This window comes from Chiloscyllium plagiosum, chromosome 30 (assembly GCF_004010195.1).
Source record: "Chiloscyllium plagiosum isolate BGI_BamShark_2017 chromosome 30, ASM401019v2, whole genome shotgun sequence".
NCBI lineage: Eukaryota > Metazoa > Chordata > Chondrichthyes > Orectolobiformes > Hemiscylliidae > Chiloscyllium > Chiloscyllium plagiosum.
In genome coordinates, this window is record NC_057739.1 from 33,423,607 (window position 1) to 33,439,987 (window position 16,381).

Consider the following 16,381-nt stretch of genomic DNA (forward strand, 5'->3'; position numbering starts at 1 on the left):
AGTGTAATTGAAACAAGTAAACCAGGTTCATAAGATATTAGGAGACAAATGGGAACATTTTGTGTTCATCAAGATGAGGTGTGTTTTGTTGAGAATTAATTACCTTTCAATTTCAGGGATCCAGTGTCAAAATTGAGCTAAAGATAAAGACATGATATTCTTACCAGACCATACGGCTGCACTCTCATTAGAAAGAGAGAGCTGACTGGTGGTGGTTTAACCTGAAGATCACCACACCTCAGGCAAAGCCAGAGGTTGAGAAGGGGAACCCTTTATTGTAGCCTCAGCCAGCATAGGAATGGAACCCAGGCTGTTAGTGTTACTACACACAACAAGTCAGCCATTCAGCTAACTGAGCTAAATCAATCCCTCTCAGAAGTCAAAGAGATGTTCAAAGTTTGTGCGAAGATTTGTAGCTCGGGTGCTCGTTGCCTGTGCTTCTGTTCGCCGAGCTGGAAGTTTTTGTTGCAAACGTTTCGTCTCCTGGCTAGGCGACATCCTCAGTGCTTGGGAGCCTCCTGCGAAGCACTTCTTTGATGTTTCCTCCGGTGTTTATAGTGGTCTGTCCCTGCCGCTGACAACCGGAAGCGGCAGGGACAGACCACTATAAACACCGGAGGAAACATCAAAGAAGTGCTTCGCAGGAGGCTCCCAAGCACTGATGATGTCGCCTAGCCAGGGGACGAAACGTTTGCAACAAAAACTTCCAGCTCGGCGAACAGAACCACATCAAAGAGATGCGGCTGTAGGATACAATTCATTTGTACAAGATAGCTTATCCACAGAAGAACGTTCCATTCTGTATCAGTGTGGTATACAATAAAAATTTACAGTGTGAGATTACTGATCTCATGCTGAATGACGCTGAATTAAAAGCAATTCTGAGCTGTGCACCTACACTTGCATTGTTTGAAGTGCCCAAGCTCATTTCACATATGACTTTGATGATCAGCTTTCTATTTTACTAGCTTTCAATTGGAAATAAGACATTTAACCTCCTTTAATATTCTCCTGAGGGTATAGTTAGTGTATTCCAGAGTTTGTTTCCGCACTAGCATATTCAGAAATACTGAAGTACATGAATTTAACAGTGGAAAATGAGATCCTTTTCTAAACAAACTTTTAAAATCAAATGAATCAGATTCGCAGATAAGGTTGATATGTCATCTTCACATAATAACAGAATATTTGACATAAAAATCAAGGGTTTTCAGTTAATTCACCTAATTAATTAAAATATTCTGTCATGTAAAGATTACAAGACAATCCGTAGCAAGCCAAGGTTAATGATGCTCAGTTATTGAAAAGACTGGGGAAGCTGGGATTGTTCATATCCCTTTAATCCCTGCCTGTTCATGTGGCTGTCTAAATGCCTCTTAAACTTCACTGTTCCATTTGCCTCTGTCACCTCCCCTGGCAGCATGTTCCAGGCACCAACACCCTGTGTAGAAAAAAAACTTGCCTCGCACATCTCTTTCCCTCTTTAAACTTTCCCTCTCTCACCTGAAACCTAGTATTGACACTTCCATCTCGGGAAAGAGACCCTGACTATCCATCCTATGTCCCTCATAATCTTATATACTTCTATCAGGTTGTACCTTAGCTTCCAACACTCTAGTGAAAACAATCAAGGTTTATCCAACCTCTCCTTATATCCAATATATGCAACATCCTGGTAAGCCTCTTTTAAACCTTTTCCATCCTTCCTATAGCACAGCGACCAAAAGAGTGCACAGTACTCCAAATGTGGTCTGACCAAAGTCTTATATTGTTGCAACATGACTTGCAAACTTTTATACTCAATGCCCTGACTGATGAAGGCAAGCATGCTGTACATCTTCTTTACTGGAGTTGCCACTTTCAGGAAGCTTTGGACTTATGTCCCAAGATCCCTCCATATATCAATGTTCCTAAAAGTGCAGGCATTTACTGTATAGCTTCCTCTTGCATTTGACCTCCCCAAAATGCATCACCTCACTTGTCCCGATTAAATTCCATCTGCCATTTCTCCATCCAGTTTTAAAGCTAAACAATATCTTGCTGCATTCTTTGATATTCTTCCTCATTATCTACAACTCCATCAATTTTATTGTCATTTTCAAACTACTAATCAGAGACTACTGACATTTTCATCCAAATCATTTATGTATATTTCAAAAACACGTCCCAGCACTGATTCTTGCAGAACACCATTGATCATAGACTTCCAGTCAGAAAAAACAACTCTCCACAACTACCCTCTGTCTTCTACAGCCAAGCCAATTTGTATCGAAAGTGCCAACTCATCACGGATCTCATGCAACTTAATCTTCTGGACCAGCCTACCAATACCGGACCTTGTCAAATGCTTTAGTAAGTCCATGTAGTTAACATCTCTTTTCTTCTTTTCCCTCCCACAACAGCAATAGGGACTCCAAATCCTCACTAACCATCCCTCCAGTGTTCACATCCAAAGGATTATTAGCCACCATTTCCACAACTTCCAGTGGACTGCCACCACCAGACAAATATTCCCCTCTCCTCCCTTGTTAGCTTTCCACAGGAACACCTTGGTCCACTCCTCCTCCACTCCCAACACCTCCCCACACCCCTAAAGCATCTTCCCATTCAATCGCAGAAGGTGCTAAACCTGTCCGTTTACATCCTCCCTCCACACGATCCAAGGCTCCAGGCATAACTCCTGATTCACCTGCACTTCACTCAATCCAATCTACTGTACTCGCTGATCACAATGTGGTCTCCTCTACATTGGTGAAATGAAGCACAGACAGGTGATTGCTTTGCTGAACACCTATGTTCTGTCTGCAAAAATGACCTTGAGCTTTCTGATGCCTGCAACACACCCCTGTATTCCCTGGCCAAAATCTGTCTCAGGCTTACTGCAGTGCTTCAGAGAAACTGGAAGAACCGCAAATCATTTTCTATTCGCAGCCTTCAGGACTCAATATCAAGTCAATAATTGCAGCACCCGAGCACCTCCTCCCATATCCTTACTCCAATCCCTACACACCAGAATTTGTCACCACATAGGTTGCTACCACACTCAATCCATCATCAGCCACTAATGGTCTTCATTAACCGCTATTGATTCTCCCAGGCTGACCGTTACCTATTCCTTTGACTTTTCCCTGTCTTTCTGGGCTCCATCTCAACCTACCATTTACTCCTCGCTCCCTCTGTCCACATAATCTTCAGCATATATACCAACTTTTTCCTCACTAACATCAATTCTGAAGAAAGGTCACTGGACCTGAAACGTTAACTCTGCTTCAGATGCTGCGAGGCTTGCTGTGTTTTTTGTTGTAGCAATTTCTGTTTTTGTATAACATCTCCCATCATCCAAGATTCCCAAATCATATCATCCTGATCTTATTTCCTCACATGCTTACCCTGAACTCCGGTCAAATGACTTTTAAATGACTCCCTTAGGAGTCTTTTAGGATTTACCTTCAAACAGCCTCCCAATCCAATTCTTGCCTAATACTATTATAATTAGCCTTCCCCCAATTTTGCACTTTCACCAGAAGTTCAGTCTTATCCTTTTGTATAATTGTCTCAAAATTTATGATCACTATTCCCAAAATGCAACCCCCCCACCCCCCCCCCCCCCAGAAAATGTGATCACTTGGCCAGGCTCATACCCCATACCCTAATCTAATATATCTCATTCCCTAGATGAACTATCTACACATTGTTTCACAAATCCCTCCTGGATGCACTTAACAAATTTGAATTCAAAGGTCATCTTAATTTGATACACTTACTCTTTTCTCACCACAGCTGTTGCCTAACATGATGAATTTTGTATTTTTTGGTCTTATTACATTAAAAATAATCCTTCACTTCAGTTTTGTTTTCATTCCTCCCATTGTGTTACTTCCTCTGCCTGGTTGTGCATGGTAATGAAGTGATGTGCACTTTTAAGCATTCACATGTCATGCCACTTTCTCAGCCCATATTTCTTATTCTGGTGTCCCTGCTAATCCCCGACTCTACCCTAGGAGTACTAGATATGATAAGAAATTCATCTTGTGGAAAGCAGGTTACCATGATGACATTTCTTCTGATGACCTTTCAGGCATATCTTTAGCTGGGCTTGGACTTTTTCAAAGGGGATTACAACAGTACCTCTTACCTAGCCCGCACTTGCCACAAATCAATATTTCATTCGGTGGTGCAGATGCCTTCTCCGAGCAGATGTTACACCTCGGCTCTTCTCCAGGAACACCAGCTGTTTAAGACAAAATGACCTTTACATGCAAATTTTTGTTTTTACAAAGAATCAAGCATGAGAAGAAACAAGAGGACAAACAAGAATGAAATAATATTGATATATTTCAAGAGCTGCAGCTTCCAAATGATTTAAGTTTGCAGAATAAGGTTGGGTAAAAATTTAACTAGGTATCTGCCCTGATTGCAATACGTTGAAGTACAGCTGGACTTCGTGTGATTGTACAAAATGTGAATTTGGTGAATGCTATACATCTTTCATGAGGTTTATCTTAATTAAAGTCAACAGGGAGAAGAGAAAGAACAGAAAGCAAAATGGGCTGCTGATTCATTAACACCAACCTGGTTGTCAGCATTTGCCCCACTGACAGCAATTGGACAGCATTTGTGTCAATTTCAGGGGAGCATCTGGATCAGCACAGCTGTGAGTTTTCCCCTTATTCAGGTAGCTCTTTGACACTCACCTTCTAAGTCACTTGGAGGAAGTTGTAGTGAACTGTATTCTAGCAAAAATCACTGTCTTCAGGAAATTGGCAGAAGAAGCTTTGTTTGCAGGTTTCAATGTCACTAATTGCAGCTTAGATAAAACTGAAGGGAATTTTGAACTAAATATACCTATTATTCCATTTGATGAGAGAAATACATGTTAAAGCCTGTCTCCATGTACGTGTGAGAGTGAGTACACCAGATATCTACCACATGGATATGATGAACATCACAGCTGGGGGTGGGACAGCGCAACGGCGCTTTCTACTGTCCACATCTGAGCAACGAGACACAGGTTAAGTCTACCTATACCAGATATGTGTCATAACATCACGGAACAGGTGTATTAGAAAATATTTACCTGCTATTTAAAAAAAATCACCAAGAACCTCCAACAGATAGAGAACTCAAGAAAGAAAATAAGTGAAGGACGTGGAAGAATGGCAAATGGTCCCCATTTCGGACTGCAATCGATGAACAATAAATGGGAGGGTGAGTAACATAAGAAGCACAAAGCAACAACCTTGCCACTATCGACATTGGTTAGGCCGCTTTCGGAATACTGCTTTCGATTCTGGTCTCCCTGCTGTAGGAAGAATGTCGTGAAATGTGAAAGGGTTCAGAAAAGATTTACAAGAATGTCGCCAGGGTTGGAGGGTTTGAGCTATAGGGAGATGCTAAATAGGCTGGAGCTATTTTCCCTGTAGCGTTGAGGCTGAGGGGTGGCCTTATACAGATTTGTAAAATCACGAGGGGCATGGATAAGGTAAATAGACAAGGTCTTTTCCTCAGAGTAGGGGGTCCAAAACTAGAGGGCATAAGTTTAAGGTAAGAGGGGAATATTTAAAAGGGACCTAAGGGGCAACCTTTTCAGACTGAGGGTGGTGCATATATGGAATGAGCTGCCAGAGGAAGTGGTGAAGGCTGGTACAATTACAACATTTAAGGCATCCGGATGGATATATGAATAGGAAGGGTTTAAGAGGGATGTGGGCTAAATGCTGGCAATGGGACTAGATTAATTTTTAATATCTGGTCAGCATGGACAGGGTTGCACCGAAGGATCTATTTCCATGCTGTACACCACTATGACTCTACACTCTGGGTTTACACTTGAAGAATGGCCTCTGGCACCTGTGATACCTTACCTAAAGGTGGAGAAACTGTAAAATAGTCAAACAAAATACGATCCAGTTCATCCTTACTTTCCTCATAATAAAAATGGTAGAAATAATCCTAATATCATGAGAGAGAGTCAATTATTGTGAAAAGTCAGAATATTAACCTTTTTAAACACTGGAGTGATTTGATACTGAGAAGATAGTGAGTCTAAATTCAATTTTGAGTTGTACTCACCATGCTGTATATCTTTCCACAAAATCCAAAATTCAGAATTATCTTCAAAGACTAAAAGGCAACTGTGTTTATGCTTGTTCACCTGAAAAGTATTTTAAAAAAAAAACTCAATTTACTAATTCAGCTCCAAATGGATGATTAACATTTCAGTAATAATAATAGATGATCTTGCTTTAATCATTTTGAACATAAATGTTATTTTTTCATTTTATTTCTCCATGTTCTCTTTGAGGCTCTGCTGTACCCACAGTGCATCAGTGCAAAGACCAGAAAAAATAAAACAATCTTTACTCAAAAAACCCTAAATGTTTAGAATAATCTCTCAAACAAGGCACTAGTTTTTTAAAAAGTGCAAATCAAAATAAGGCTCAAGAGTATAATATGGGAGTGAATTTACTGCAAGGTTAAATTCTGCAGAAATGAACTGATTTTCTTCTCAACAATGGGTAGGGTAGGGGTGTCTAAAACTAGAGAGCATAGGTTTAGGGTGAGAGGAGAAAGATTTAAAAAGGACCTGAGGAGCAACTCTAGAGGAAGTGATAGAGGTAGGTACAATTATAACATTTAATAACATTTGGTAATGGGTAAGAAAGGTTAAGCGGGATATGGGCCAAACACAGGCAAACGGTTCCGTTTAGTAAATGTGGTCAGCACGGATGAGTTGGTCTGAAGGTTTCTGCGCTGTATGAATCATACAAATATAAAAATGGCCCAATGAAGAGTATCAAAGTAGTGTATTCTGAATCTGAAGTTCCACTGCAAATCACACGTATTTTCTGGGCGTGGGGCCGTTGGTGGATTGGTGGGGGTGTGGGGAGGACAAACAGCGAGAAAGAGTGCGAGAGAGAATATCTAGTTGGTGGAAATAGTGACATTCCTTTCCACATTGGCCAAATATAATCTGTTGAAAGCTTAATTAAGAAAAGTAGAGATTCACACAATTTGGGTTCTCATATCCTCAACTTGAGAGAGCGGCAAATAGGAAAACTGCAACACATTCTTATAGATAGAAATTTATACAGAGAGGCATTTTCAAATTAAATTAGGAATTTCAGGAATATTCATGCCTTCTTGATTTTTCCCAGGTAGACCAAACCATCTGTCCATCTGGATAAGACATATTGCCCTTCAGAAAATGCACAATCCTGTTCCATATACACTGCTCCATTTTGCAGGGATTTATTAGAATTCTTCTGGATGCATTTGGAGATAGCACCAACATCTCTCCGTTGTGGTTCCAATGTACTTTTCTCCATCAGTTCCTCCTAATGCTGTAAATCCAAATAAGAAAATTCACATTTCAGTAATGTTAATGAAGATCAGTCAATTAACAATCTCTATTACACTCAAATGAAGTGATTATTTTGTTCCAGAAGAAGCAGTTGCTGCAGCAAACACTTACTAAGTTCTGAACCACTATCCATTATTTCTGGAGATCCTCACCACCTCCAGACTTTTGGTTCAAAGTTATTACAAATGTAAATCATAGCAAAGTTTATTAATATTCTGTAGAAACAACAGTACAGGAAATAGAATCAGCTCAACAGGTTAATGCTTCACTTAAACTAATTGGAGTGGAGAATAACTGGAGATTTATTACCTTTCAGTGAATAACTAGCTGCCCTATTTGTCCTCTTACAAAAGAACCTCAACTTTGTGCTATTCAAATTCCAGCCTCTTAACATCTCTCACTTTAATCTCTTCCCTATCAGTGGCCATACCTTCATTAATTAAATTCCTAAACTCTGGAATTTCCTCCCTTAACCTTATTCTCCTCCTTACAGATACTCCATCTAACTTATCGCTGAAAAGGCATTTGGCCAACAGTTGTAATAGGATGCATGGCTTGAACAAATTTTATCTGTATCTGGACATCGGAGTGCATCTGGGAAAATTACCAACCAGCAACATTCACAACTGATCTTGGAGGAACCTGTTTGGGACAGTTAACAGCACAGAAACAGATAAGAGAATATTTTGAAGTGTGCAGTCTGCAGTAGTGAGTAGAGCAAGTTCTTTCTTGATTCTATGTTTTATTGAGATATGTCTCTTGATTAAACTTAAAAATATAAGCCATAAGTATTAAGTTAGCCTGGAGCAGTGGAGAAATAAGACAGTGCTATTTTCTGGGTCTGTAGATTGAAAGAAGCAAAAATGACCTTTAGGAGAGTGAGATGCTTTTCTTAATGGATGTGGGAGTTTAGGGAGAGTTTACGAGTTACTGAGGGGTATATCTGCAATAAATGTCGGTTGCGAATCCTATCAGATCAAATGGATCGGTTGGAGAGGCAATTAGGAATTTACAAGAGCTGGAGGTGTGATGAATGGCAGTATAGGAAGGGAAAAAGCTGCAGATAAACTCAGGTAGGTGAGCTAACTCCAAGAAAGGTAGGAGAGGTAGGCGGGTAGTACAGGAGTCTTCAGTGGCTATCCACATTTCAAACAAATATGCTGTTTTGGAAAATGAAGGGGGTGATGGACTTTCAGGGGAATGTAGCACAATCAGCCAAGTTTCTGGTATTGAGACTGGCTCTAATGCAATGAGGGGTACTTCAGGTTCCAAGAGATCGATTGTGTTAAGGGACTTTCTAGTCTGAGGCACAGACAGATGTTTCTGTGGCCAGCAGCAAAAAATCAGAATGGTGTGAGGATCAAGGATGTCTCAGAGAGGGTGCAGAATGTTCTCAAGGGGGAGAGGGCCAGCAAGAGGTCATTGTACACATTGGAACCAATGACTAGGAAGGGAAAAGGATGAGATTCTGAAGGGAGAATATAGAGAGTTAGGCAGGAATTTAAAAAGGAGGTCCTCGAGAGCAGCAATATCTGGATTACTCCTGGTGCTGTGAGCTAGTGAAGGCAGGAATAGGAGATAGAGCGGATGAATGCATGGCTGAGGAGCTGGCGCATGGGAGAAGTATTTACATTTTTGGATCATTGGAATCTCTTCTGGCATACAAGAAGGATGGATTGCACCTGAATTGGAAGGGGACTAATATATTGGCAGGGAGATTTGCTAGAGCTGCTCAGGAGGATTTAAACTAGCAAGGTGGAGGTGGTGGGGGAGGGCAGAGAGATAATGAGGAAAGAGATCAATCTGAGACTGGTACAGTTGAGAACAGAAACAAGTCAAACATTCAGGGCAGACAGTGACAAAGGACAAAGCACAGAACATAGTAGGACTGATAAATCAAACTACATTTATTTCAATGCAAGAAGCCTAACAGGGACAGTGGATGAACTCAGGGCATGGTTAGGAACATGGGACTGGGATATCATAGCAATTCATGAAATGTGGCTCAGGGATGGACAGAACTGGCAGCTTAATGTTCCAGGATACAAATGCTACAGGAAGGATAGAAAGGGAGGCAAGAAAGGAGGGGGATCGGCGTTTTTGACAAGGGATAGCATTACAGCTGTACTGAGGGAGGATAATGCTGGAAATACATCCATGGAAGTTATTTGGGTTGAACTAAGAAATAAGAAAGGGGTGATCATCTTATTGGGATTGTATTATAAACCCCCTAATAATCAGAGAGAAATTGAGAAACAAATTTGTAAGGAGATCTCAGTTATCTGTAAGAATAATGGGGTGGTTATGGAAGGGGATTATAACGTTTCCAAACATCGACTGGGACAGTCGTAGTGTTAAGGGTTTAGATGGAGAGGAATTTGTTAAGTGTGTACAAGAAAATCTTCTGGTTCAGTATGTGGATGCACCCACTAGAGAAGGTGCAAAACTTGACCTACTCTTGAGAAATAAGGCAGGGCAGGTGACTGAGATGTCAGTGAGGGCACTTTGGGGCCAGCGACTATAATTCTATTAGTTTTAAAATAGTGATAGAAAAGAATAGACCAGATCCAAAAGTTGAAGTTCTAAATTGGAGAAAAGCCAATTTTGACGATATTAGGCAAGAACTTTCAAAAGCTGATTGGGGGCAGATGTTCGCAGATAAAGGACGGCTGGAAAATGGGAAGTCTTCAGAAATAATCAGAGTCTAGAGATAGTATATTCTTGTTGAGGTGAAAGGAAGGCACGTATGTGTAGGGAATGCTGGAAGACTAAAGAAATTGAGGGTTTAGTTAAGAAAAAGAAGGAAGCATATGTCAGGTATAGACAAGATAGATCAAATGAATCCTTAGAAGAGTACAAAGGCAGTAGGAGAATATTTAAGAGGGAAATCAGGAGGGCAAAAAGGGGTCATGAGATAGCTTTGGCAAATAGAGTTAAAGGAGAATCCAAAGTATTTTACAAATACATTAAGGACACAAAGGTAACTAGGAACAGAATACGGCCCCTCAAGGATCAGCAATGCAGCCTTTGTGTGGAGATGGAGGAGATACTGTACAAGTATTTTGCATCAGTGTTTACTGTGGAAAAGGACATGGAAGATATAGAATGTAGGGAAATAATGGTGACACTTTGAAAAATGTCCATATTACAGAGGAGGAAGTGCTGGATGTTTTGAAAAGCATAAATGTGGATAAATCCCCGGGACCTGATAAGGTGTACCCTAGAACTCTGTGGGAAGCTAGGGAAGTGATTGCTGGGCCCCTTGCTGAGATATTTGTATCATTGAGGTGCTGGAAGACTGGAGATTGGCTAACATGATACCACTGCTTAAGATGGGTGATAAGGATAAGCCAGGGAACTATAGACCAGTGAGCCTGATGTCAGTGATGGGCAAGTTGTTGGAGGGAGGTCTGAGGGAGAGAATGTACATGTATTTGGAAAGGCAAGGACTGATTAGGGCTGGCCAACATGGCTTTGTGGGAAGGAAATCATGTCTCACAAACTTGATTCAGTTTTTTGAAGAAATAACAAAGACGATTGATGAGGGCAGAGCAGTAGATGTGACCTATATGGACTTCAGTAAGATGTTCAACAAGGTTCCCCATGGGAGACTGATTAGCAAGGTTAGATCTCATGGAATACAGGGAGAACTAGCCATTTGAATACAGAACTGGCTCAAAGGTAGAAGACAGAGGGTGGAGGTGGAGGGTTGTTTTTCAGGCTGGAGGTCTCTGATCAGTGGAGTGCCACAAGGATCGGTGCTGGGTCCACTACTTTTCGTAATTTACATGAATGATTTGGATTTGAACATAGGAGGTATAGTTCGTAAGTTTGCAGATGACACCAAAATTGGAAGTGTAGTGGACAGCAAAGCAGGTTACCTCAGATTACAACGGCATCTTGATCAGATGGGCCAATGGGCTGAGAAGTGGCAGGTGAAGTTTAATTCAGATAAATGCGAGGTGCTGCATTTTGGAAAAGCAAATCTTAGCAGGACTTATACACGAAGCAGTGCTGCTGAGCAATGAGACTTTGGAATGCAGGTTCATTGCTCCTTGAAAGTAGAGTCGCAGGTAGAGAGGATAGTGAAGAAGGCGTTTGGTATGCTTTCCTTTATTGGTCAGAGTATTGAGTACAGGAGCTGGGAGGTCATGTTGCAGCTGTACAGGACATTGGTTAGGCCACTGTTGGAATATTGCATGCAATTCTGGTCTCCTTCCTATTGGACGGATGTTGTGAAACCTGAAACCGTTCAGAAAAGATTTACAAGGATGTTGCCAGGGTTGGAGGATTTGAGCTATAGGGAGAGGCTGAACAGGCTGGCGCTGTTTTCCCTGGAGTGTTGGAGGCTGAGCGGTGACCTTATAGAGGTTTATAAAATCATGAGGGGCATGGATAGGATAAAGTCTCTTCCCTGGGGTGGCGGAGTCCAGAACTAGAGGGAATAGGTTTAGGGTGAGAGGAGAAAGATATAAAAGAGATCTAAGGGGCAACTTTTTTATGCAGAGAGTGGTACGTGTATGGAATGAGCTATCAGAGGAAGTGGTGGAGGCTAGTACAATTACAACATTTAAAAGGCATTTAGTTGGGTAAATGAATATGAAGGGTTTGGAGGGATATGAGCCGTGTGCTGGCAGGTGGGACTAGGTTGGGTTGGGATATCTGATCAGCATGGACGAGTTGTACTGAAGGGTCTGTTTCCATGCTGTACATCTCTATGAGTCTACATTTCTTGCGAGAGCTGTACTTAGGCAATTTATTAAACACAAGGTCTTGTTATACTTTTTCTTTTGCAATTAAGAAGTGTATATGCTAGTTGTCAATGCTTTGGCATCTCTGCTTTTATATCTAAACACCAGTGCCTCTGGTTTCTCCTCACTACCTTTCAGTGTCCGTGGTTGCAATACATCTGGATTTGGCATCTAGATCTCCCCAAACTTGGATTACTTGCTTTGCATCTCTTTCTTTTTTTTTGACTTTATTTTCCATTCCACAAATGTTCTGAAGATTTCCTCTGGTAGTATCTTCAGAAAGAATCACCAGAAAATATCTATTACAATTTTAGTACTGAGATTCATAAGTTTAACATCACATTTATCTGATCCTTGTCTAAATTCTCCTTTTGTTACTAAAATGCCTTTACGTGTATTGTACATGTTGTACATTAACTGGCAACTTTTTGACATTTCTGTATATAAAACAGCAAATTGAAATGAATTTTATGTCAATACTGTACATATTATATTAGCTAAAGCCAGCTGGTAGTATCCATGTTTTGGTGTCAAAATGTTACAATAAGGTAATTATTGTAATTTAAGTGCCTGATTTAATGTGCCTAAATAAAGTTAATACACTAATTCAACTTCGGGGCATGTAATGTTGATAGATGTCCTTCAAAAGAGACAACTAATGTGTTACCTCAGTGCATCTCAAACGTTTTTCCACTGTCACCATTTTGAAACTTTGATATTAATGCATCTCCTCAGTGAGAACTGTGGGAGCAGAGGCCTGTTAGATTGGGAGCATAGCTGTTGTAACTTGGTCGGAGCTCCATTGCTGCCACCAAATTTCAGTTCATAATCCCTCTCTGGGTTCCAGCCACCACTTTGGGAAGCCTATTTTAGCTGGAGTGCACCATTGTTTGAAAACAAGGCAGGAAGTTCCCCTAATAAACTGACCACTATCCTTCCTTCAATTAAAACCAGATTTACCTCCATAATAATGGTCACCACTCCCTAAAACAAGTTTTGAAACAATGCAATTATAAGATACTTTAGAAATCTTTATTGTCTCTGTTATAGTTCCCTTCCTTTTAAATGGAACCACCAAACCTTAAACAGACGATCATTCGCAGCTTTCAGGACAACATTGACCACAACACGGTACAACCCTGTCATGTCAACCACTGCAAGATGTGTCAGTGTCGACACAGATACCACCATTACCCATGGGGACACTACCCACTGTGTACGTGGCAGCTACTCATATGACTTGGTCTACTTTGTCTCTCTCATATGCTGCGGGCAGGGATACCTTAAGGCATAGTACATTGGCGAGATCAAGCAGATGCTATGACAACAGATGAATGGACATGCACAAAAATCAACAGACAGGGATGTTCCCTCCCAGTCGGGGAGCATTCAGCGGTAAGGGACATTCGGCCTTGGATCTTTGGGTGACCATTCCCTGAGGCAGACTTCAGGATAGTCAGCAATGCAAAATGGCCAAGCAGAGGCTGACAGCCAAGTTTAGTATCCATGAGAATGGCCTCAACCGGGATCTTACGTTCAAGTCACACTACAGGTGACCCCACTACACTATATACTCACACACACAAACACACACTCTTACATACTCACACACTCATGCAGAACCCTCTCTTATACACACACACTCTCTCTCATACACACACACACACACCCCCCAGACTCACACCCTTTCACAGGCTTATACTCCATTAAACCCACACACACATGTGTTAGCAAGTTTTCACATATGCAAACTAACACTCACTCACACTCTCTCTCATGCACACACACACATATAAGTCCATGGGTTGAATTTGTTTTTGCAGAATTATATTTGCAGATACATTCTATTTTGCTTGAAAGATGCACCATCTGCAGGCAGTCAATCCATGTGATAGTTTGTAAATTCCACTTTGGAAGTAGAACCAGTCTGATTCAAGATTAGGATACAGACAGACTCTGACCTCACATCTTTAATGCATTGTCTGAGTTGAGATGTTATCTCAAGGTGACTTAAGAGAAGTTCTGTGATTTACATATTAATGAACTGAAACTTGCAACCATTATAAAAGACTTAACAGCAAGCCAGGTTTGTTCAATATATCATTTCAGTTTCATGACACTGTAATCTTTTGCTATAAATTCTGTGTCTTATGATCTTATACTCCACAACCACATGATAAAGGAGCAGTGCTCCGAAAGCTAGTGCTTCCAAATAAACCTGTTGGACTAGAACCTGGTGTTGTGTGATTTTTAACCTGGTCCACCCCAGTCTAACACCTGCTCCTCCACATCATGGCATCCGTTTAAATGAATCTACATGAGAGTTTGATTAAAATAAAATTGTGAAAAATCTGCACAGATGTATTTATATTTTGGAGAAAAAAAATTAAATTAGTGTCAATTATTTTCATATTGAAACACACCAAGATTTAAAACACATCCAAGTTGCAGTCAATTTGTTTGTTCAATTAAATCCGAAAAGCAAATTAGTTTATTTTGTTCATTGTCTTTGGGATATCAATCAACACGCATTGTGAATTCTGCAGCCTCAATTGAAATTCACAGAAATGGTGAATTGGTTTGCAATTTTAGTTCAACATTACCTTCTTTAATATCCACTTTTGTTACTTGTTGAATGGTTATTTTTGTCATTATTACAATGTTGCATATTTTCAAGTTTATTATTGGGTCTTTGGATGTTTTTGATGCAAGTTGCTACAATTCAGCCTTTGGGCTACAAATGTCTTTCTCAAAATAAATGCTATTACAGATGCAACAGAGGTGCACATTTTCTTACTACATCCTCCAACATAGTAAGGAGAGGCAGAACAAGGATGTCAGACTTAGGTGCCAGATATGTGATTCTCTCTTTTGGGATCTAGATTGTCAGAATAATATCAACATAACCTGATTTTGAAATATTGAAATTGCACAGTGGTTTGAGAAATTATAGTGTTGCAGTGGAACCTGACATTCTGTGACCCATTTATGCTGGACTTGTGATCTTCTGAACCCCCTTATATCCACAACCTATGTTCATCAATTGTTCAATTTTATGAAATACATTTATTATTGCAAAGCACATCACAACGTGGACAATTTAAGGGTCATTCTGAACAAATGTATTTAATTCTATTTATACATTCTTTCAAAATATTGGTCACAACAGCACCAATTACATTGAAAGAACTCCTGGGCAATTCTTCAACCCAATGACTCTGGATCCAAACAAGGTTTGTGAAAACACCAACTTTTGCTCAGTAACATAACTCTTTATCAAAGAGCTATGTTGATATAGTCATCAGGAGGAAGGATATAAAGGTTTTAAAGAGGGTGCAGAAACTACTTAGAAGATTTGATTTGTGGATAAACAAATTCAGTTATGCAGATAGGAGAGGCTGGGGTTGGTATCCTTAAAAAGGTTTGAGAGGAGATATAAAAGAAATGTTTAAAATTATGAGTGGTTCACGCAGAATAGCTCAAGAAAAACTGTTCCCATTTGCAGAAATGTTGAAAGCCAGAGAACACAGATTTGAGATGATCGGGAAAAAAAACCAAAGGCAAAATTTATTTTTTTAAAAAATATACCAAGTGTTCAGAATCAGAATTGTACCGTCTGAGAAATTGATTTAATTGTGGCTTTCAAAGGGAATCAGATAAGTGCCTGAAGAGAAAAGCAGTAACAAGACCATGGAGAAAGGACAGAGGCAGTGGAACTAACTAAGTTATTTTTTCAGAGACCCACTATTAATTTGACAGGATGAATCGTCTCCTTCCATACTAAACATATTCTACAATTCTATAAACTCCTTAAATATTTTCATTACTTCTTAGCATGAAAGAGGTGCAAGGATATGGAGAAAAAGTGGGACATGGAGTTGGATGATCTGTTATGATCATATTGAACAGTAGAGGAGGCTTGAAGGTCTGAATGGCCTACTCCTGCTCCTATTTTCCTTAGAATCATGGAGTCCCTACAGTGCAGATAAAGGCCGTTTTGCCCGTGGAGTCTGCACCCACTCTCCAAAGCGCATCCCACTCACACTCCCAAGCTAACTCTGTATTAACCAAGACTCTCGCCCACCCTCTGATGACCGACTCCCTGGACTACACCTCCTCCCACCCTGCCCCCTGTAAAAACGCCATCCCATTCTCCCAATTCCTTCGACTCCGCCGCATCTGCTCCCAGGAGGACCAGTTCCAAAAACATACAACCCAGATGGCCTCCTTCTTCAAGGACCACAATTTCCCCCCCGACATGGTCGAC

At 40.5% G+C, this 16,381-nt stretch overlaps 1 protein-coding gene across 2 annotated transcripts in view; it reads right to left on the reverse strand.

The window, feature by feature from the left end:
- The window catches only part of phf19 (PHD finger protein 19), an 84,137-nt gene that overhangs the window by 65,092 nt on the left and 2,664 nt on the right, over positions 1-16,381 (reverse strand). For both annotated transcript variants that reach the window (XM_043720280.1, XM_043720279.1), the window contains exons 2-4: positions 7,140-7,343; positions 6,073-6,154; positions 4,136-4,231 (exon numbers count right to left, since the gene is read on the reverse strand). In XM_043720280.1, the coding sequence (XP_043576215.1) occupies positions 4,136-4,231; positions 6,073-6,154; positions 7,140-7,328 (367 nt within the window). In that variant the 5' untranslated portion in view covers positions 7,329-7,343. The remainder of the gene's footprint in view (positions 1-4,135; positions 4,232-6,072; positions 6,155-7,139; positions 7,344-16,381) is intronic.